Below are 24609 nucleotides of genomic sequence, written 5' to 3'. Positions count from 1 at the left end.
GTACGTGTTTCTTTAGCATTAACCCCTTCATTTGGCATCTCAAGATATGTGGCCTTTGAAAAGGGTCATAAGTTTCTTTATTAGGTCAAGAAAACATAATTTCCCCAAAATAATTCTTCATTGAGCATAGCTTATAAGTATATAAACATTCTTCAGTGTAGCAACAAATGTAACACATGACACAATGCCACATGACATGCATGCCTCAGCCAAACGCGAATTTGACATACAAATTAACAGTAACATTGGATTTGAACTATCAGGCATGCGAAACCTATCCATGCTTCCTTAAACAAATAATGCTAAAGAAATGCTTAATCAAAACAAATTTGTATGATGTAATAATAATAATAATAATAATAATAATAATAATAATAATAATAATAATGTGCCATACATGACCAATATAACTTTCAACATGATACAACCATTAGCATTTGTATGGAACATATTCTCATATATCATTCTTATTACTCTCTTATCAGTGTTACATGAACTTTCATTTCCCCATCACTTGCATTACAGTACACACACACACACACACACACACACACACACACACACACACACACACACACACACACATGCCTATATACCTACATATTGTGACATGGCTTTCAAACACTGACATAACACAGCCTCTATTCTTGTGCTGCAACAAGTCTATCCAATCACCCACAATAACACAAGCTCATTCTCCTCTTATGCACAATGCTTGAGGCTTATATTGGCAACATATACAAGACAATTCTGAGATCCTTGTAGTCATGCCAACTGTACAAACTGGGGCTCTGTATTCTGGTCAGAGGCAGATCCAGTTCAGATTCAATAGTACATACAAAGTTTGGCTGTAGTATCCTGGCTCAAAATTATATATAATCCTAAATTTCTTTTTACACAGTAAAGAAGTCTCAATCACATTTAACATAACATATAAACATTTGCTTATGTACTGTGAGCATATACTGTGACAGCAGCCTTTCCAAGAGCACATTAATCACTATAAAGTCAATACAAGTCTCCCTTCCATGACCTTGCCATTCACACATGTCAGTCAAGAGTTAAGAAGTGTAGTGGTGAAGGAACAGAGGTCAGGGTCAACTCAAACTAATTATCTCTCATTCTGCTGGCCTGTGCATGCATATTTGAAAGCAATCTAAGGATCAGCATGGAAAGTTTACTAGAAAGTGTAGAGTAATTGAGAAAAGAATAATTTACTAGCTAGCCACAGAACAGAGGGTAGGCTCATATCCCTGGGGAAAGGGTAGTGTAAAAATACAGAAATAAATAGAGAAACACACACGCACACACACACGTGCATAGATGAGGTGGTTGCTCAATCTTAGCACATACAACAAACTGAAAAGTCTTGATCAGGTCAACATACAAATACAATAAGGTAGACTGTTTCTCCATACAAAACTATACCAATGAATATTCACTGGATGTGACAGCATGAACAATTTTACAATTGAAAAATCATCCGTGTGCTTTGGAGTTGCATCACATACTTTGCTGGTAAAAAAAAAAAAAAAAAAAAAAAAACCCATGTAGAATCAATCTATCTTCATCTTCCTCAATAAATCAATGAATACTACTACTTTATCAGCAGTAGAAATATTTTCACTGTTAAATGCAACTTTTCTCTATACCATTTTAATTTACTATTCATAATTTCTAAAATCATATTATAAAATCATGAAACAAAATTTTGAGTTGCACTCAAGATATAGTGATAAGTATTCCAAAGGCAGAGATATATAGGTATTAAGATGTGAGGAAATGGCTGTGGGTATATCTGAAGGTGTGTGAAGGAGAGCACCTTGTCTCTGCTATCCTCTTTGTTGTAAGAATTAAGTCAATCTGATGCATACTGTACTACAAAAGGAATACATGAGCATATTTTATAATGAGAAGTAGTATAGTGTATACAGACATGCTTAGAAGCCATGTTATGACTATAAGTCAGGCAAGTAACTAGTGCCATGTCAATAAAGAGTCTCGACCCAGAAGGCATAATACAGGACATGCAACATCAGGTTAGGATGTGGAATATGAAGTCTGTTGCTAAATTCAGCAACTGCAACATGACATGTGATGTAGGTAAATTCAAAGCCACAGCATGCAGTCTCTCTTTGGACTCGGGCAGCATTCCATGGAGCACATGAAATGCAATAATCGTTTGGTCCCCATGGGTGTTCAGAGGTTCTGATCAAAACATGGCATGAAGCCAGCCAGAACATTAATATTTTTGGTCCACTCATACTACATTACATTCTATATCATGTTCACTGAAGAGTGTAAGCAATGACACTGACAGTTGCTAATCAACAGCGAGAGGTGTTCTCATCTGGTGCATCAGCTGGCTGTGGCACAAGTCACTGGATAGGAAGCAAGGCCTATCTCTCTCTACTGTAAAGACACTTTGTTCAGAAATGCTTTGAATATAAAACAAAATCTCTAAAGAAAAAAAAAAAAGTGTCATGAAAATCTTAAATTCAATTAATGTAAACTTTTAAAACTGTCACTAACACACAATACTGTATCATTGAGAGACAAGATGTGTATGTTATGGAAACATCAATATGTGCACCTCACAGGTTAGGAGAATATAGCATTATCAGATCCTGAAGTACCAGTAGGCTGAGTATCAGCATAAGTAGGCTTAAGTTATCAGCTCAAGCTCATGAGAAAGAAAATATTGAAATAGAAATTATAACAATTAGCAGGAAAATATATTTTTTTAATGAAAATGGAAATTAGATTCAGTAATAGTTCTGATATCCTGAGTCAAACCAACCTTCCTTCTGCACCACATTGTCAATATATGAAACCCATTGTCCCAGGAATAACACTTTCCCATCATGTATTCCACTCAGTCTCACACACCACTGAAATGCAATGCTGCTTACCTTCATAACAAGAAATTAAAATTATCATGTGCATGTATAAATATTTTGTATATCTTTCTCTATCAGTCAGACCTCATTCTTTAATCATTATTTGAAACAGGAAATTTATGAAAGTTAGAAATTCTTACAATTATGTTCACAAAGTTTCAACAGCCCAACAAAATCCTTAACATCTAGGTAGGTATGTAGAATAGAATTATGAAATGCACTGAACAAGGCACATGTATGCAATGAGCAGACCCTCCTACAGGTCACATTGAAGCCTTGGAAGCTAAAGGAATTTCTTCCATCATTTTCTCCTGCTAGAGTTTATCCAAAGAAGTGATGGTAAAAAGCCAGACTGCTGATTATTAAAGGAACAGGAGACCTTTCTCCAAAGATTGTTTCCTGTGTCTGTAACTGGACATCATGTCAGCTGAAATTAACATTCATCTCTTATTTCATTTTAGCACAACTGCTACATACAATAATAGGAAAAATGAACTATTTACAGAAGCTTTTTTATAACTAAATAGTATCAATTATGTATACTATATGTACATATAAGAGTTCTTCAAGAATTACTAGACTTTCTAAAATCTGTTTTGTGTTCAGTAGTCATAAGTGTAGATCTCTTAACAGCCACATATTGTGCCTAGTTTCACCACCACCACTTCAGTTAGGTTCAATTCTTGCACATGGATAACAGAACTATTACTGCTGTTATGCAGGTAGACAAATGACAGTGACATCTGACTCCTCAGAGCTAGACACAAGGGGGAGGGCCAGGGAGTGGAGAGCTGTGCCAGGTACTGCCTTTCAAGCTTCCTTCTACCTCAAATTTTAGTGATTGTACTTTTTAGCATACAGAAGAAAAGAAATTCATAAATACAATATAATCAACTTCTTATTTATAACCTCCAATCACGTATGCTCCATTTCTATTAACTTTTAATTTTTGTTCTCTCTCTCTCTCTCTCTCTCTCTCTCTCTCTCTCTCTCTCTCTCTACCCCTAGATCTTTGTCTTACAATTTACAAAGGGGGTCTTCCTCTCAAACTTTGTACAGTATACCTTCTTCATCCTCTCTCCCTTCTCTCTTTCTCAAGTAATCTTACATTAAAAATGTATTCATTATAATTGATACAATAACAACCACATGACCAAATACAAAAAAAACAAAATCACAAAATGGCAATAACAATTCTCAATCTCAAATAACAAATATCTTTAGAATCCTATACTAACAATACCATCCTTTTTCTACTGATGAAATGCAAACCACACGTTTTCATATGTTATCAAGTGTTAGTGTGCAAATAAATGGCTCTGAACAATGTAAACCAAAACATAATGAACAAAAACCATTCACTAAATGTTTCTCTTGATAAACTCAGCTGCATTACACATAATAATAATTTTTCACTACTAGTACAACTTAATGCTGTGCAAACTCATATAGCTGGAGAATAAACCAACACATGCAGCAATCAAATAAGACTTCTCCTATTCATTTGATTCCTTTTGTCTATGTTTTCTTTCATTCATATACATATATTTTTTTTCTACATACCCTAAGTCAGATCTGCAAATCCATATCTTTGTCTCCCTCCACAACAGTGAATCATCTGCTTGTCACTGAAAGGACAAGATGCAAACATTGTAGTGCAATGTGATTCCTTTGGAAGAATGTGAAGATGAGCCCAAAGAAACACCTCTCCCTTCATCTAATAGCTAATAGAAACATTTAGCTTTGGATTTCTAATTACGTACAAAATTATAAAGCTTTCTACTTGTATTGACACTATTCACAGCTCTTAAAATTTACACGAAAATATACAAAGTGTTGCACCAATTCCAGCTCTAATACAAAGAGCACATCGCTTTGGCATTATGGCTACAGAAATGCATACAGTATGACCAGCCTCGATGCAAATGGATAGGACTGTTCTGAAGAGATGAAAACCTGCCACACAATTAATTTTCTGAGTTGGAGTACCGCTGCAGCAGCTGAGTGTGGCATGTATCACAAACTCTGACTGGGCGGGCTGAGGAAGGAAGAGGCATTGTGTTGTCACTGCAGCCATGACAAAATATATTACCGCAATGGCGGCAGTGGTGTCTTCTGCGGGAGATGCTGAACTCTTTCTCACAGAGGCGACAGTTGCTGGCTTCCTTGTCTGGTGCCCACTGAGCGTCACGGAGGGACTTGCTCACATCCCGCAGGTCGGCCATCTTCAGCTTGGACTCTGACAGATGTGCTCCCAGTTCTTCAAGAGTCCTCTCCTGATTCTCAACAGTAGAGATCAACTGCATGTGTGCTCCCTTTAGAATCTGATATTCCTGTAACAATAATAATAATAAAAAAGAAAATACTCAGATGATTATTTGCACAAACTTTTACTGCAAAACAAATCTTTCTCATTATTTTGAAGAAAAGTTCGTTATATGGTGGAGGTTCACCAAGTTACAGTCTCCATCAGCCTCTCTGCACTGACCTACATTCATCAAGTCCTTTGAAAGGAACAGCTGACACTTTAATCACTGATTGAATCTTATTAACACAGGTACAGTGGTACAAATACAATTACAATATAAAGTGTATTTCATGACCATGCATGAAAATGGCAAGATTTTTACTTCTTGTTGTTTGGTGAGTTCTCTGATCTGCTGCATAAGTTCAGCTTTTACTTCACAGTCCTTCACAAGAGTTTCCTGCAGGGACTGGCGCCACTCTCGCTCTATCTTGAGATCAGTCTCTAGGGTACTTGACTGTAGCTCTCCATTAGAGACCTGTGGAGATCAGAATTTTGCATTATCATTCTGGTTTTCTGCATAAAACACTATGTTGATTCAAGATAATAGAACAGACTAGCATGAAACAGATCACTGTCATTCATGCAATCTCTATGTACAGTGAAAACCCAAAGAGAGTTTGACAGATAGAAAAAATTCTTTACACAGGATCGACCCAAAAAATCTAAAATCTATCTACCTAACTTTTCACAGGAAGACAGACTAAAAAATTGTGAATGTGTCTTGACTGGCATTGGAAGTCATCTTTTCATAAGGTTTGTGGCCTTTTGTTGAAACTCTCCATATTTCAGACAAAGACAGTGAGACAGTCATGAATGTGAATGGAGAGCCACAGTGTCAGCCTGGAAGGAGGACTAACCTTGTCACTCAGCTTCATGGCAGTGGTCTTGGCTGCCTCTTTCTGAAGAAGACACTCCTCATACCTGGTGGGTAAAGGTGGTGTGTGGGGATGACAAAACTAAATCAAATAAAATACAAACAACAATGAAATAATATAAAAATAATAAATTCAATACAAAATCAAACAAACAGGAAAGCTTAAGACATAAATTAGTACAGTACAGTACATAACCTACATATTTTGAAATAATACAGTACAAAATAAAGATAAAGCAGAGTAGCTGAGTCATTTTAGAATTGGTGTCTCAGATAGATGAACAAAATTTGACAAACCAAACAAGGAAACAGAGGCAACCAAATGTACAATTTCAGCTCCAAATGATAATGAAACTCTGACAAGATACAGTTTCCTTTATTTGGCAATATCCAGTTTAGGTGTTACATGCGATGTCTTGAGATTATGTCACTACATGTCATCAAAACAAACACTGGCAAAGTGAGGGCATAACTTCAGCAGAAATGTGTTCTGTTCATCAGCGCGACAAGTTATATGTGAGATCAAGGCTGCCTCAGCTGACAATGTAAACACTTGGCTGAAGGTTTGCCAATTTTTGCTTATCTATGAAAGCATTCCTACTCTTTCACTCGTGTCTTCTCTAACACTCTTTTAACATATATAAAATACTACAGTAGGTTTTCTCTTGACATGTGTGAAAGACACCAATATGACTACATGAAGAGACCATAAGGAATTTCTTTGCTCACTACATGATTACTTAAATGCAATGTTAATAATTAATAATGTAAATCAGAAGTGACTGTAATATGCTATAATTGCCAAAGGATGAAAATATTGCACAATTTCTTGGGAAAGGGGAAAGGTGAATGGCAAATCAAATATCATTAAGCCAAACTGAGGAAAGCAATCTCTTTATATATATATATATATATATATATATATATATATATATATATATATATATATATATATATATATATATATATATATATATATATATATATATATGATAGTATTGTGTTAGTATTAGTAGTGGGATAAAGTTCTCACACCATACAAGGGAGAGGCCTTCTCAATCACAAAGGATGAGCCATCCTGTTCTGCAGCTCACACATACTAGCTGACTTTCCTATCCCACCTTTCTTTCCCTCCTCTCCCTCAGCTGCTTCCTCAGCCTCCCTCTGGCTAAGTGGCTCATAGTATGACTTGGACCGAGACCTCTGTCCTGCTGGTGAGGGTTCATGAGAAGACTGAGAGTCCTGGAATACATACTGTGACTCCAAATTGCGAATAGTCTCTGCCATTTCTCCTGCCTTGGCCTCCAGACGACCGATGAGTTCAGTTTTCTGTTTTAATGAGCTCTCGCATTCCTGAAAAACATACAGTAGAGAATACCAGGGTTGCTCGCCATGTGTTTGTTTTGTTACAGACATTTTTCTTGCGGCCGTATTTTCTCTTTGGTTTTCCAGGGACATAGACACTAAGCATCAATATTGAATGAAAAATATATAACAAGCTGAATACAAAATGCTTCACAGTATTTTTCAATCAAAACTTAGTGACATTCATATAATATAATCCAAAACTGATTTATATGGTGACATTCTATGCTTTCAATTTCTGAACTGAGTTATCTTCAGAGTTATCATACATTCACAGTCACACATTAAACAAGCTAGTTCATACTCTTGACATGAGCCAAATGATAGTTATTTGATAGCAATTTGCTGTGATATGAAGATGTACCAGAGATGCCAAATAAACTACACAGGAATTACATGTAGGTCAATAACAGATTATGTCAGAAGGCTTTGCAGCATACAAAGAAAAGAAAACAATATAGACAACAAGAAGTGACAACAATTTATAATACATAAAAACACACTGTACTGTAGTTGGTGGTATGCAATGAGGGTAGGGGGGAGAATCTTGTCCTGGCATATACGTACATACAAGTCATGTACTTTGCCACACCACTTCAAGATGTAAAATATGTACATTACTCATAAACATGCAGTGAGATTCTAGGAAGGAGGTTGGAACAAATTTTTTTTTTCTTCTGAGGAGAATAAGATCCTTATAAATTTAGGCAGACAATATGTACTATCTAGGCTGTAATCTATTCCAGTGGATGCCTAACACTTCAATGGTGATATGAAATTTGCTTTCCGATTACAATTTCTCTCACAGTTATTCTGAGGAAGTTGGGGGCAAATTATGACTCTGATGGGCAATCTGTGTATCAGAGCATTGTCTAAGATTAGTGAGTATGCTACTGATTTTTGAGGTTTTCTCTTGCAGTCGCTCCACCATTAAGCCCTTCTCGTAAATTTCCTGTTCGCATTCCTAGAGGACAGAAAAAGTGTGTGTTAGTAACAGCAACAAAGAAGGACAGACCAGGCCCTTAATTCTTTGAGATATTGCAAGCCACTCACTGCCTCAGTATGCAGCAAGAACAACTAAATTTTATTGAAGAATGAGGGAGTCACAAATATTTTCCTATACATCTTTCCTGTCTTTGACCAATTGAAAAACACCGGGGCAGTCAGATCAAAATGTTATTCTTGCATAAAAATCTCTATTGCCTGCAAAATCTGGCCAAAAACTTGGGCCTCGTAACCATAAGCAAGCTCTTCACAACATGCGAACTATCTTTACAGTCAAGCTCAGTGTATATTCAAGGCAGAGAAAGAAAAAAGCAATGCTTATATCTTTAAAATGAAAATGCAAAAAACACAAATATAAAGATAGGTATGTTGAATGAGCTTCACTGTAATGAGAGAAGCAGCTGAAGTCTGACAGCACTGCCTGATCCAGCTGTAATGAAACTGTGGGTTGAGAAGTAAATCACACCAACTATACATTATTGCTTCTTGATGATTAAATGCTAGATTGTGCAATTGACATTCTTAAGTTATACAACTGTGATGAATCCTACAAATGTATGGGGCCTTTTGTGTATTGCAGGTAAGATGAGAGTATGTAGGTAAAATGCAAGATGCATTATGTAATCAGTATCAAAGTTTGTACCAAGAATAATAATGCTGGTAGTGAATCAAAATGAACATATAATAAAAAAGAAACTAAACATAAATAAAATAATAAAATAAACATAGATAAATTATTTAATCCATAATTACACAGAACTGATACACTGATAAAATATTTAAGTAAAAGGAGTAACTAAAAAGAGGTGGATATTCCTGAACAACTTATAATACCTACATACCAGTATTCCCACAAACTCAGACAGACCACATTATCATTATGAGAAAGGAGATCCACATTGTTATCCATGAGAACTACTGCACTGTCTCAATATCAATGTGACTCTTTATGTGTAAGGGATGATGACATTGATACTAACCAGACAGTGTGATACACCTGGACTTGTGTCTGTTGCCTAAAGCAAATCTTATACTCATATGGTAGCCAGAAGTTCCCAGAAAAGAATTAATGGGCAGAGCAGGTAATGATGGGTTAATGTGATGCCAAACTACCAGCTGCTATTCCTAACATGTATCACTGACCCAATATCTTTACCAGAGAAAGAGGTATGATATGCTGTTCTTCTGATCAACATTTTCCACAAGTGTATGGTAATGGTTTGACAACATATCAACCAACTCATTTATTGCCATTCCACACAGAATGCATGAAAACCAACCAATGGAAAATCCCTTACAGTATTCTATCTGCATACTGCCATGAACCTGCTACATACTCTATCCAGGAAAGAAACATGCAGATGAAATATGAATAATTTCATGGTCTTTTCTGAGGACACTGTAAATGATGGATCATAAACTGAAAAACAAATTCAAAAGCTATGAAACACATTAAGGAAAATAATGATGATAAAGATAAAATAAAAAGAATAAATAAATAGATAAGCAAATAAATATATCAAGAATAGGGCACATAATTAAACACATCAATTTGGAGGAGGAAAGAAGGGAGTGTGGTGGACAGGAAGCAAGAGGGAGGGAAGGGAACGAACCAATGCTTGCCTTACCTGCAACTTTCTGTACATCTCCAGATTAATGACCTTGATTTCATCCAGCTGCTGGCGGAGGGAGATAATGGTGTCCTGCTTCTCGTGAATATCCTTCTCCAGGAGCTTTGCCGCCATTTCACTCTCTGCCTTCATTTGAATCTGTAACTCAAGCTCCTTTTCTACCTGCTTCCTATGGGCACTCTCCTCCTCCAGCTGCAGCTTGAGATCCTGCATCTCCTCCTCACATCCAATCACACTCACCCGACTTGCTTTCTTAGCCTGACATGGAAACAAAGAAAATTGTTTAGTGATAAAAGATTCTGGTTGCTTTTAATACTATTCAGTATTCTCTGATTCCTCTTTATATTATGAGAAGAAATGGTAGCTTTGTCCCACATCATCTTTTCTGAGACACTTCAACCTCTCGCATTACCTAGAACAGAACTCTTGTAGATGTGAGCTTTCTTGCACAACACAGAGACTTTACCAGAGAGAAACACAACTCTTACCTCCTTGTCCATTTGTTCCTGCTGCTGCTGTGTTGGGAGGCCTTTATCTTTCCTTAGACGGTCATTGTCATCCTGCATGTGTATGATAGTGTTTTTTGCAATGGCCAAGTCTTCCTTCATCAGAGCATTGGTGGTAATCAGAGTTTCCACCTTAGCTTGGAGGTTGGTTACTGTTGCACTGGTGGAAGGAAAGGCAAGAATTTGTAAAGACTTTGCAGGAGGAGACTGCTAAATCTATAAACAAACACAGCAAGTACAAAAAAGAAACTATAATGAGATGAGTGACAAAAAACAACTTAATAAACAAATGAGTGGAAACATACTTGAGGTGGCGATTAAGCTCCTCAATGTAGTTCTTTTGGTCGAGTACTGTAGTCATGTCGGTCTGCTCCTGACTGTCTTCAGGGCTTGTGTCCGCTCCAGTGTTGCGCAGGTACAGTGAGAAGTCAATCACTCCCATCTGGCTGTCTAGATCCTCCTCCTGTACCACAAAAATCAGGTTTTGTTCCATTTACACATTTCTCTCTACGTTCCTTAAAGGCTAATGTTATAAGAAACAATCACAAATGTAAACAATGGCTATTACTGTATTTCCAATTACTTGACCATCATCATTAACATCAAAGGAAGCATTCAACACCCAGGTAACAAAGGTAAATTGGTTCCCCATCTCTTACCTTGACACACAGGTTACAGTCAATCACATTGAGGCCCACCAGGAGTCCCATGATGACAATGGCCTCATCTGCCAGCATCAACGCCCCAGTCTCATAAAACTCTGTCAGCAGTTCATCTCTCCGCTCAATCAGCAGCCGGAAATAGTCAGCAAGCTTCTTCTGCATGAGGGCAAGTCGAAGCCATGCACGTGCTCGCCCAATGTGGGTTCTAGGGATTAGAATCACCATATAAGGATCTGAAAGACTAGGTAATTCTTGCTCATAAAATCATTTGCTTAATCTGAGTCATAAGTCTGTTTGTTCTTCAAGTCTTTTTCTATACTAGTCTCATGTCTTGCTCCTTAGTCCTTCATTGTTTCCTTAGATCCTTCCCCTCCACAGCCTCTCTAGTCTCAAGTCCTCTGTTTTAGTGTTCCTTCCTTCATGATGTCAAATCATTACCCTCTCTAGTCCTGAACCCACCACCCAAGTATTGAGTCTTTTTATTTGTTCTTGAGTCCTTCCCATCGCTAATCTCAAGTCTTTGTAAGTCACATTTTCACATTTCAGCCTGCCACATACTTGACTGTGGGTAAATCACGGACACTCGCTGTGATGTCCTGAGCTTCATAACTCCACTTCTCCACAAATTGAAAAAGGTCCCATAGTTCCTTTTTTGGTCCCAATAAGCCCTGGAAAAGAAAATGTACATTAACTTGGCAGATGGGCTCTCTTGATTGTTTGGTGAATGCATTAACCACCACACCAACTGGCTATTACAAAACACTGTAATCACTATGATGGTCAGTTCAGAACACAACCAACAGCTTGGCACTACAGACCACATTCTGAAACACTTCTGTGCTGCACTTCCACTACTCTCAAAGAACTCTGGGTGAAGCTACACAAGTTTTTTAAAGTTTTTTTTTTTTAATGCTTCTAAGGACAATTCAACAGGATTTCTACATTATTAACATGAGAAACACCTTGAGATCCCAAATAATCAATTATGTGGCCTTTGAAAATGGCTGTGGTGAGAGAACAGAGTGTATGTGCCTATAAGCCTAAGCCACGTGACCCACCCGCTTGGGCTTGAGGCCGTGCCGCAGGACATGCTCCAGAACAATGAAGAAGTGTTGCAGTGGCACTGAGTCTGAGTCCAACTGGCGGCCAAATTTGAGGGAGGACTCAATGAGTTCTTTCACCACCAACTTGCAAATGTTTACCAGGTTACTGCGCTCAATGCACACAGGATCCCGCTCTGAAGAAGGAGAAATGGATACATGGAATATATGGCAATTGCTGCTGCTACATTTCAATGTTTTTTTTATTTATCAGTTAGTCTTGCCAATCTATAACTATTACTTGCTTTAGGCAATCTATCACTATGGCTTTGGTTCTCTAGCTGGGTAGGAAAGAGATGCTTGGTGGAGAGCCACCTTCAAAGTTAGGTTTACAATCATCATTGCAGGAGTTATGTACAGTACAGAAGTCTACAACAGTGAAAGGATAATCCAGAAACTTTTTAGGGAAAGTTATAAGCAATGAAAAATCTTGATAAAGATCTGCAATGACTATTTTCCATCTTAAGATATCTCAAAGTTATCTTCACTGAATATCTATTTTCAACAGGTATATTTTCAAGATGAATAAAGAAAATACATGAATGACATAGGCATACATTATATGTAAGATTTTAAATGTTAATATTTGCAGTTATGAGGTAGTATTAGGGAAATGTATGAATAACAGAGTGATACATTATATGAAAGGGTTTACACAATGAATCATGTGAAACAGTCTCTATCCTATTAAAACTGGGTACATAATGCTCTCACTAAAGATGCATGGCAGAAAAAATTCTTTGCATAAAATTTTTGAATTAAACCAGTGGCTTCATCAGACACTGGTCATCAGCATTTAAGAGAATACTGCACATTCCTTATTTCTAAGAACTACATGAAAAGCTTTCTTCTAAATAAAAATAAACAAAATAAGATATAATTCCATGGTAAGAGTTCTCCATGTAAAACACTAACCATAAAATGTTGGAATGGAACTTTCATATCATATGGTCAGATCACTAACAAGGTTGTTTCTCTTGCTGCAAAGAGGTGTGTGCTTCCTCAGACTGATATACAAGATAGTGAGAAAAAAAAAAAATAAATAAAAAATAAAAAAAATCACTGTGAAAAGAAACTAATAGAAGATTGCTGTGTATGTGTTGCATATACAGGATGTAACACAAATTACTGCAGATATTGGTACAGTTCACATGAAAGTACTGGCTATTCTAAGTAAAAAATGCACATATTCATTTTGAGGTACTATTTACCTGAGTTGAGAAATTCAAGTACTGACAACAGGTAGATAAAGCAGCCAGGCTGAGCAGGTGTCCAAGGCTGAGACACAGCATGTCCACATGCTCCACCCCACTGTACATGTGTGGTATTGCTCAAGGGATTTTTTCTCTCTCAAAATTATGCAAGACAATGCACTCATAAACACATTCACTGTCACTGCCTCAGAGAGACACAGCATGTGACTGACTAGCTATCAGCTGATTTGTTCCAAGCCTCCCTTCTTCCCTTTCCTACCCAGGCAGGCATGATGCCATGCAGTACTAATTTCATTTGTTGTACTATTCTTGTGCAAAGTTTATTGGCAAATCACCTATCCATTAATACCACTCATCTTGTCATGGAATACTGTAAAGCTCTAAAACTTGTACAAATCATGACTGGATAATTTACTGTTTTGCCAAAGAACATTCACATCAACGCGTCTAGCCAAGGATACTCGCCCCACCTGGCCATTGTGTCTATTACCAGGCCAAACATGAATTTCATAACACAACTAAACAAGGTCTCAAAATGCATAAGTGCATAACATTTTTTACTTAGAATATCATGTATGTATATTCTTTCACTTCAAATGCTATCCACAGAAACTCATGTCACATCCATTATATCTATACTGTATTGTGTTATATATATATATATATATATATATATATATATATATATATATATATATATATATATATATATATATATATATTGTTCATCTTGCTAATGGATTCATACACTGTTTATTATGTCTAATAGCAACAAAGAAGATAATGCACAGCATCAAGAAACACTCACACACATTCACACACACACAGACAAACACATACTCACTCAGCTCAAAATTATCAGTTTGTAATCATGGCTTTATAAAGTTGTGCATCATAACTGATCATTACAATGCACTAGCTTCCTCATTCTCACCTCATTGTTGGGCTCTCCTGCTTTATTTTCAGAGGCAATAATAAGCTTTAATGTCTCAAGAGTACATTAAACAAGCCCTGACATCCCTATGGTGATGGAATCAATGTGAAGCAATAAGACCACCTGACAGAATCAATGAGAGGCAATGTGATCACCTGAGATCGAGAGTCCACGAGGGGCACAGACAACCCTCATGAGATACCAACCAAAGCATCAGCCGGAGCAAAGTAACTGTAAGAAGCTGGTGGATGTTCCTGCCCTGGATGAGTCTATCTTATGAAGACCAGCCATGCAGTGGTCATGCATTGCAATATCCCCAAGTCCTCACTAATCACCAAAGTATGAATGGAATTAAAAAGACATCCACAAACTTTCTCTTTACATTAAAGTTTTAAACTAATAATTTCTGAATACTAACTCCACAATATGTGTACTGAGCTCTGAGGCTTCAAGTCATTATATCTTAAGTTAGAAGTATCACCCATGAATTCTCCTTTCTAATGACTACATAATTTAAAGTTACTATTTCAACCTTGTCTTGATGGCATCTTTTTTAATAAAACTCCTTCCATTAGTCACTTTAAACAATCTCCTTCCAAAATCTTTATTCTTTCCTTATAATAAAAGACTCAACATTACCTTTTATTTTTGTGCTATTTAGAGTCAGGAATTATATAACACTTTTCTTATGGTCTATTTTATTCACTGACATGTTATTCCACTACAAAGAAATGCTTAGTTGACTGAATGTGACTCTTTAAGAGGCCATCAATACAAAGTCTGAATTCTCAACTCTGATAAAACTATGAACCATGGTGTGAGACACATCTGGTGGACAGATGCTGGAGCCCTGGCTGCAGTCTACCTGCACCTGGTGTCAGTTCCATTGGATGCCAAATGGGTCAATAATTGCTGAAAGTATTCATCTGACATCATCAAAGATATGTTAGTCATCATAATTCATCAATACTATCAATGACAAATATTCTGTGATATGAAAAAGAGTCAGTCTGATCCTTCCATAATAAGAGTGAATTATATAAGAGCCATACAGCCAGCCTCTAACTGGGAGAGTTACAACCAGACAGGACTGATGGCGTTGGCATCATCTGATTAGTCAAAGGTGGGAAGGCAGCAAGTCGGGTGGAGCTAGGATAGCCAGGGGCAGCAGTGTCCAGCAGGGGTGTCAGGGCAACATAAAGAAGAAAGCGTGCGGACGGACCACAGCTGAGCGGCACATAGGGCGCGAAGAGCCCCGGCGGGAGGCCAGGGAGCACGCTGAGTGCCCGGCCCACTGCCCCGCCCTCAGAAGCCAGGGCGGGGTTGTGAGGCGGGGGGCTCCCATCGGCAGATCCCTCCGAGGAGTTGGCCGAGTCTGGTGGGTTCAACATCAGTGGCTCAGAGAGGGGTAGAGTGTGCGAGCAAGAGGAGCCAGGTGGGAGGTGGTGATGGTGGTGGTGGTGGGTGTAGGCACCTGAGGGCGGGGGTGACCCAGGGGACGAGGACGCAGAGCTGTCCACCTTAGCGACCCCTATGCTGGTGGTGCCTCCCTCTGCTAGCTCCTTCAAGCACAGCCAATCACCATCCACAGAAACCCGGAAGTTGCACAAGTAGATGGTGTCCTCCGCCCCGGCCATCTCCACCAACACCATCTTAGGGGGCAGCCATGTGAGAGTGCCGCGCTACACAACACTTCACTGATATAGTCATGCTGTCAACACACACTTCTCTTCACTCATAATACTGAGGACACCTGTGCCTGGGCCATCAAGGGATGAGGAAAGGATTATAACTCCAGGAAACAAAAGCAGAGTGTGCAATTGACAGTGAAAACTACTGGATTTGCATCTCATATGTGTTAATCAATCAATTACATATACTTTATTTGTATTCTAATACTTTTGATTTCTGATGACTGTTGTATGTATTTGTTTGAGTTTTACAGAACTAAACCAAACTCATCTTGTGTGTGTGTGTGTGTGTGTGTGTGTGTGTGTGTTCTGCACTAAGCCAACAACTGTAACACAAAAGCTGCCATAGTTATCTTGATGAGCAGCCAGGAATCATATGTAGGCAATGATACTTTTCAGAACAGGCTGAAATATGGCATGTTAATTTCGTAAAACAATGACGAAATGGTGACTTGTAGACAGTGAGCAACGACACTGTGAGGAAGATGGTGGAAGATGATTCATCAAAAATAACCATCAGTTACTGTATCTGTGGCTAACACTGCTGCTTTATGTTGCAGATCATTCCAGTGAGAAGTGAGTCGATTAATTTTTCTTGATGCTTGTGTGACTAGTTAGAAAGGCTCAAAATATTATCTTCTTCCTGTTAAAAGGTGAACTCATTACTCCTGACTTAAGGTGACAAAAGAACTTTAGAAGGAAGTAGATTGGAAAGAGACAATATATGCGAACTCAAGATTGCGAAAGACGTGTGTGTGTGTGTGTGTGTGTGTGTTCCTAATCTGAAAGTTGATATATATGTCATCTTTTTATTCTTTAATAAGGTAACACTTTTTTTTTCTTCTTTATGCACATTTTTATCCAGTTTCGATTGATATACTGACTATTCCATATGTATGTACTGTATGCAACGTAAACTCTGCACCACCGTTCCGAGTCTTATACTTGTTCAATGATCTCCACTTTCTACTACTATTTCTTTTTTTTTTTTTCAGACAGATGCACATGATTTAACTTACATTATTTTCCATGACATGCCTAGAAAATTCATCCGGATCTTAGGTAATGGATAACGAATCCTTCGAGGCACTGGCGGAGTCACGCCTTCAACTATCGGTTGGCGGAGAGGTGGAGTACTACGTGTGTTGTTACGAGCAGGCATTGGTTCACGCTGGCTCCGGGAATTCCTTGGTCTCCAGTCATCATAAAACCGATTTTTCTCACCTACTCCTTTAAAATTACTCACGCTATCACCGCCTGATAGTTTGTCACTGTCGGTTTAAATCTTATCTTCCATTTTGGACTACATCACCACATCAATGAAAGTACGACGCGAGTATAGCACACGATTCTATGTTCCTCTGTTGGTGAGTCACTGTAGGTTGCCAAACATCGGGCGCGAACATTCCGTCTGTTTACCTCTGAGCACGCTAGACTGGTACCTCGTCCATCACGAGGCCTACCTTCATTTCTATTTCTGCTCTTACTTCCATCTTAAGACACTTTACTGTGTTATTTTGACGAAAGACTGGATCATTGAGCAGTGGTTCACTACTGTCAGCCAGTCTTGCCGATCTGAGTACCGTGGAAGCAGCAGCCGCGAGAGTCACTGTTGCTGCTCCACCTCCTCCAGAGACGGGAGGGAGCGGCCCTGCGCAAGCGTCTCCCCAATTCTTGCTGGCTTCCAGATAAACCACGTACTCCTTTCTTCCTTCACAGAAATTATATCTACGTTACTGACTTTCACTACTTGGACATACACATCAATCAAATAAACAAAGGAGAAAAGCGTGATATGGAAATATTAACAACGACCTTTCCTTTGGATTAAAGACGCGACGGATGATTTCCTGATAGGGATTAAAGTCTGCAGCCTTTGCTTGAAAATTAAATATGGCCCAGTATTAATAATGATATCTATTGTATATTGTATGTATTGTATTAGATGGAAACACATGTATGAGAAGATTACGTGCTGGAGACGAGCTGATGCGCACACAGCTTGCCCTTCCACTCGGCGGGTGGACAGGGAGGGGCGACTGCCGACTGATCAATACTCACTCGCTGTCATCTCATCCCACAGCCAACCTACACCCACACACACACTTCACCTTTATGCTGACATCGCAATTCGATTCAAGTTCCTAAAAACGATGGATGATGTATTAGATTTATTTTGGAAAGGGGGGATGGCCGCAGATACCCCTCATCACCGTGACTTGTCCCTACAGATTAGCATGTGCGTGCAATAATTGCAGTTTGTCGTATGGATAAAGTATCAAATTCAATATCCAAATATCAGTTACATGCCTAAATTGTTGTGACTATCTAAAATGCTTAGAGTTATCTATCAATGCATCATTATCTTGAAAATGAACGTGATAATCGAGAAACAACTCCATTTGCTCATTTTCAGCAATGTTACCACGTGTATGTGGCTCCGTTGAGAGGCATTCTACCACCCAAGACTCGCTGGCACCTCTTGATAGAAAAGACTGTTCATCAGGGTTTAGTCTCTAAGTGACTTAGGCAAATTTATGTAAAAATATGAAATAGAAAATATGAAACCACGGCCAAATGTCTCATATTTCATTACTTGATAAATATATTCACAAAATTAAAACATATCCAGCCTAACTAGTATTAAAGAAATATGTAATTATTATCACCATTTAAAGTAGTGAAAATTCCAATAATTTCGACTTAACAGTATATATATATATATATATATATATATATATATATATATATATATATATATATATATATATATATATATATATATATATATATATATATATATATATATATATATATAAACATTAAACAATGTGAACTATATTTTCAGGCATTCAAAAGTTACCTAAAACCAGAAGCAAACCCATGAAAAATATAAATGTGATAAAAAAGCATTAAAACCTTAACATATTGTAAACCACTGTTAAGTCCACCTATGTTGACTTAATGAGTATATATACTTATACACTTGCTGTGTGGATAGGAGGAATAAGAAAATAGAAGAAATGAAGGAGGAGGAGGAGGAGGAGGAGATGGCAATGTTAAAACAGAGGTCAAAGACAATGTTTACTTAAATTTCCCCTTTCAATATTTGGTTTTCTATGTATTGTTAATTTTACTGGGTGTCAAAACAGGATAATATTTAGTTTCATTTCCCCATTCATTTCTGTGATATGCAACAATTAACAACATTATAAATAATATTTGGAGTATTTTAAAGGATTTACAAAATGTGTGGAGGTGTGGTGAATGTTGTGTAAATGTGGTGTGTGGAGTTTTCAAGTTTATGTATGTGTGTAATCTGTCACCACCACTACTATTAGTGTTATTACCACTACTACTACTATTATCACCACTGCTACAACTACTACAACTACTTCTATGTACTACTACAACAACAACAACTACTACTACTATTATTACTATTAGAACTACTACTGTTCTAGGTTTACCAGACGAGGAGATGCCATCCTATCCTGACTACCAACATGGTCAGCATTACATGAAGTAGAAGTAGTAGTAGTAGTAGTAGTAGTAGTAGTAGTAGTAGTAGTAGTAGTAGTAGTAGTAGTAGTAGTAGTAGTAGTCATGGTAGTGGTGGTGGTGGTGGTGATGATAACAATCACAGTAGTAAAGGTGGTGCTGGTGACATACTACATACATACATAAACTTGAAAAACTCCTCCTCCTACTAATACAGTGGTTCCCAAACTGGGGGAATTTTCCCCCTGGGAGGAAATTTGAAGCTACCAGGGTGGAAATAATTACACTACCTACTAACTAAAAAAATCTCAGATGGATTTTCTCATGTCTGAGAGAGAGAGAGAGAGAGAGAGAGAGAGAGAGAGAGAGAGAGAGAGAGAGAGAGAGAGAGAGAGAGAGAGAGAGAGAGAGAGAGAGAGAGAGAGAGAGAGAGAAAACGCCTGTTGTAGATGGGCGACGCCGTATCTACCAGTCAGTTGCACAAGGAGCAGCATCACTCTTCTCACTAATTTAATTCTTAAATAGAAGAGCAAACAAAACTCCTTTTATTTGTTACAAACTGCTCTCTATGGCTATGCTTAATTGTTACTAACTGCTCTCTATCCACTTTACACTGTAACTATAAGTTTATCATTATATTTGTACATTTGAAAAATAAATTAGTAAATAGTCTCAGTGCGTTTTAACTGCTCTTTCTCTCATACACATGAAGGGGGAAATCTGGATGGTTGAACTGGGTGCAGGGGGAAATGACAGAAAAAAGTTTGGGAACCACTGTACTAGTGTCGACCGGGGAAAATCGGACTGTCCAACGAACTGGAACAATTCGGACAGCCTCATTCTTATTTACAATAAATTCATATACAAATTTATTTTGAAGTTTTGAGCATTTCACGATAGAAAGTAACTATTTTCACATTTCTTGTGCAGGTTTGATAAAAAAAAAATCAATACAGGAAAGAAATTACAATTATATGACTGAAAGCACTGAATCGTAGCCAAAAAAAAAGTGCGGCAAAGTTTGTTTACCAAATCAGCGGTTTCGCCGAACTTTGTTTTGGCGGTCAGACGCAGCTAACTATCCTCTTCCAAATTGATGATTATAGAGTGTTTTACCTCTACTTTAACATGATTTCATCAGCAATACTTTATTTAGCTTCGTTTTCTTACAATTAACGCTCACTTTTTGGTTTAATTTACCCCGGTAAGGAAAATGCGGCCGGGGGAAATCGAACCGGTAGTTTTTAATGTGCAATTATTTATATTTTGAGAATATGCATTAATATTTTGCCCTGTGCCATCTTTGGCTTATAAAGGGGGATTGCTTAGACTCATTATATACCCAATAATGATTATTAGGATAATTAGGGTAATTTAGGGAAATTTTTAATGAAGACTATAAGCCTATAAAGGACTTCAAAAAGCTAGGAATTGTCCATTCACACTCTCTCTACAGGCTAGCGAGTGATAGCAAGCTCAATAATCTATAGAAAAATAAATGTGGAAACCAATGAGCAGTATTTTTATACAAAAAATCAGCTCCCTGTTGCTCGCTAGCCTGCAGAGTGGGAAGGAAAACTAACATGACCAGTCTTTTGACACCCTGAGCCTATACCCTGTTTTTACTCAGCTGATCCTCTTTTATCTGCTAGGAGTGTCCATTAGTAATATATATGCATATAATCTACTTATTATATGCTTATGTATCACTTCATAGGGACCTTATAAAAGTACCTTTCACATTCAGAATAAATAATCTTCTTACTGAATACAATAACTTCAAGTGTTACACCAAAACATTGGCTAAAGTAACCAAGTAAATGAGTAGGCTATGTAGTCTATGAGTAACAGTTTTTTGTTCTACACTGTTTCTTGCCATTCATTTTGTTATTTTGAATGTGAAAGGCTCAATGTTTATGAAATAAAACTTTTATTTTTTGAGGAATTATATCCATTTATATATATATATATATATATATATATATATATATATATATATATATATATATATATATATATATATATATATATATTTTTATTTTTTTTTTTTTTTTTTCCATTATAAAGGGTGGTTCAAATTACCCCATGGGTGGTTCAGTTTACCCGGTGGGGGTTCACATTACCCCACTTTTTTGATAACTGTGAACCACACTTATTACTTCAAAGCTGAAGAATCTGCTATGAATGATTTTTTTTTTTTTTTTTTTAGTGATTTAAAGGCAATAACTTGCTTATGTTTTCATAAAATTTTTGTAAGTTTATCTTAATAAATGTGGGAACAGTATCAAAGTTTGTCAAAACCTGGTCCAAATTACCCCGGTCAACACTACTACCTACTACTATGAAGAGGTTCCTGTGTGGTGGACAAGAGTATGCTAACAGATCAGTAGTAGACTATTTTTACCTGGATGATATATTTAGGGCACCAAAGTTCCTCCTAATAAAAAATACCTATTCATAGCCTTGACTTCTCCTCCTCCTTCTCTTTCTTTTACTCTTCCTCTTCTTTCTTCTCCTCCTCTCTAACTAACTACTACTATTATTATTACTACCACTAGTACTACTACTACTACTATTTCTACTAGCATTACTACTACTACTATTACTACTTGGTACTATGATAACTACTACAATTTAAGTATGTACATAAGTAATCATTTTAAGCATTTAAGATTTATAAAGCCAAATATCTATACTACTATTACTACCAATATTTCAGCCCAAATCCCCAACAAGAACAAGACACCTCTTCCTAATATGGGCTACATACAGTACACTGAACCATTTAAACACAGAACTAGTTATATACATCACTTCATATTCAGTAGCCCACAAAAAATGCGCGTTTTGAATAAACATTAAAACATAACATTCTTCCTCTTGTTCATCACAGTGCTGCTCATACTTCTCTGATATCTTCTGAGCTATGTTTCAATGTTGCATCTTCCAGCTATCTGAATCTTGGAAAGCACAAAAATCAATTGAAAACAACTCAAATTTCACAGCTAATAATGTAAGCTACCTCGATGTTAAAGGCTAATTCCTGGTGTAAGAAAATAAAAACACTGGAGGAAAATCCAGCACAATGCAACAAGACTGACCCAGAGTTGATGAATGGCTGAACCCACTTCCAAGGTAAGGCTACAAGCAGGCAGTGAATCTTACCTAGGAAGCAGTGGATGGTACAGATACCAAACCCTAATATCAAATGAACCCAAGGCTGACACAAACCAGCTGATGTGAGTGTGCCTCTCTTTCTATAAGTACTTGCAACTGGGTGGTGTCAAATGTACTTACTCTTCCATGATTTCTTCTGGCTTACTGGCCTCTTGTCAGACACGTAGGACTGCCAGGGATCACTTTTGTAAGATGTCGGGGTGGGAATGACCTCCTCCTCTTCTGGAGTGTAAGAGGCTGGCAGGGATGGGGCGTCCCTCTGTTTGTTTACACCATCAGCTGAGGCAGCCATGATCTCACTGACGGGACGAGAGACACTCCCCTCTCCCGTCTCTCACCCTACTTCCTTATTCATCACATGACTGATTCAGGAAGTCTTTTAAAGATATAAACGACCAAGAAGAAATGGGCTATCACAAGAAAGATAATTCCAATACGAATTTTTACCTCAAAAAATATAACCTACATCCATTCCTACTCTTTTCTTCTTTTCATGTTATCAATCTTGAATGCTTTTAAAGACTGTAACGAATAACTCAGTAACCATCAAATGATACACCAAATACTGGTTATCTCCACCACTGTGGAGCTTTATATCAAATTAATATATTTTAGGCACACCCCTCCATATTTCTATAATACTTCATTATGAGTATCGAACCGGTATGAAAGCGAGAGAAGGGGCAGTTTCTATGACGGAAATAGATATAAAATAATCAATTAGAAAAAAATAAAGAGATCAAAATATTTAGAGGGAGTGACTGAACCAGTGAGCTGAGTGGGCAGGGAAGGGAGGACAAAGGTCACTTCATTAGAAGAGCAGAGACTGGCTGGTCAAACTCAGACTTTTGTGGCAGAGACAGGTATGAATACTATTATCAGAGAGAGAGAGAGAGAGAGAGTATGGTTTTAGTGGGTGTGGGTGTGTTCAATAGGTGTTCATAGCAAAGTAACACAGGATCTGGAAAGGAAAAAGAAGACACAACTATGTACTATGTTATTGCAATGTGCTTAACACTCCATGCACTCTCTCCATGATTAATATATATATATATATATATATATATATATATATATATATATATATATATATATATATATATATATATATATATAACGTTTCTGCATGGGTGCAATGTTATCAGCTGCATGGTTTGTGTTCATAATTAGGAAATCTTTAGCAATGCATAATAGCATATTATGTAACCGTCAAAACCAATGCTAGTGTGTCAAGTTATGAAATTATAGCTTAGGTTAGTAGTTCTTTTTGTCCCTTTCAAAAAATAGCTAAATAGATAAATAAATAGAAACACACACACACACACACACACACACACACACACAGTTTCCCGCAAAAATGTGTTGAGACTTGGAACAGTTTGAGTGAGGAAGTGGTATCAGCAAAGAGTGTGCATAGCTTTAAAGAAAAATTGGATAAGTGTAGATATGGAGACGGGGCGACACGAGCGTAAAGCCCATGGCCCTGTAAAACTACAACTAGGTAAATACCACTATAGGTAAATACACACACACACATATTTCACTATGGGTAGTTTGAAGTTGTAGAAATGTAGAATGGAGAGATGGTAATTCCTGTTCAACAATGAAGAGCACTACAGACTGCTATTGATGGCCAAGCTATAGATGTTATAGATAATGATTCCTTTCTATTAAGTTATGTCATATTTGGAAAGAAATGTCTAGGTAGGTACTCATTACTTCATTTTTGCCTTCCAACCTT

At 37.4% G+C, this 24609-nt stretch overlaps 1 protein-coding gene across 10 annotated transcripts; it reads right to left on the bottom strand.

Annotated features, from left to right (window-relative positions):
* Positions 1-99: 99 nt before the first annotated feature.
* Positions 100-23203, bottom strand: LOC123508102 (RUN and FYVE domain-containing protein 2-like). Of its 10 annotated transcripts, none has more exons than XM_045261563.1 (12): positions 22989-23127; positions 15722-16258; positions 12310-12488; positions 11810-11919; positions 11249-11456; positions 10895-11052; positions 10572-10749; positions 10081-10341; positions 7338-7435; positions 6066-6129; positions 5531-5683; positions 100-5233 (listed from the first exon to the last, which is right to left on the bottom strand). In XM_045261563.1, the coding sequence occupies exons 2-12, from the start codon at positions 16149-16151 to the stop codon at positions 4868-4870; spliced, it is 2205 nt and encodes a 734-aa protein (XP_045117498.1). In that variant the 5' UTR covers positions 16152-16258; positions 22989-23127; the 3' UTR covers positions 100-4867. The 10 variants fall into 10 exon arrangements, with proteins under 10 accessions (XP_045117498.1, XP_045117499.1, XP_045117496.1 ...); XM_045261564.1 differs by lacking the exon at positions 22989-23127 and adding an exon at positions 18163-18232; XM_045261561.1 differs by lacking the exon at positions 22989-23127 and adding an exon at positions 17699-17843.
* Between the last annotated feature and the right edge of the window lie 1406 nt (positions 23204-24609).

This window comes from Portunus trituberculatus, chromosome 24, assembly GCF_017591435.1.
Source record: "Portunus trituberculatus isolate SZX2019 chromosome 24, ASM1759143v1, whole genome shotgun sequence".
Classification (NCBI taxonomy): Eukaryota; Metazoa; Arthropoda; class Malacostraca; order Decapoda; family Portunidae; genus Portunus; species Portunus trituberculatus.
The sequence above is the reverse complement of the archived record's forward strand: the minus strand, read 5'-3'. Positions and strand labels throughout refer to the sequence as shown.

What these genes read in the sequence shown, in the direction of transcription:
- LOC123508102 (XM_045261563.1), bottom strand. Translation starts at nt 16,151, where the DNA reads ATGGTGTTGGTGGAGATGGCCGGGGCGGAGGACACCATCTACTTGTGC. An exon ending in CTATGTGCCGCTCAGCTGTG is followed by an intron (nt 12,489 to 15,721) that starts GTCCGTCCGCAC and finishes CTCCTTCTTCAG; the next exon opens with AGCGGGATCCTGTGTGCATT. An exon ending in CGTGATTTACCCACAGTCAA is followed by an intron (nt 11,457 to 11,809) that starts GTATGTGGCAGG and finishes TCTAATCCCTAG; the next exon opens with AACCCACATTGGGCGAGCAC.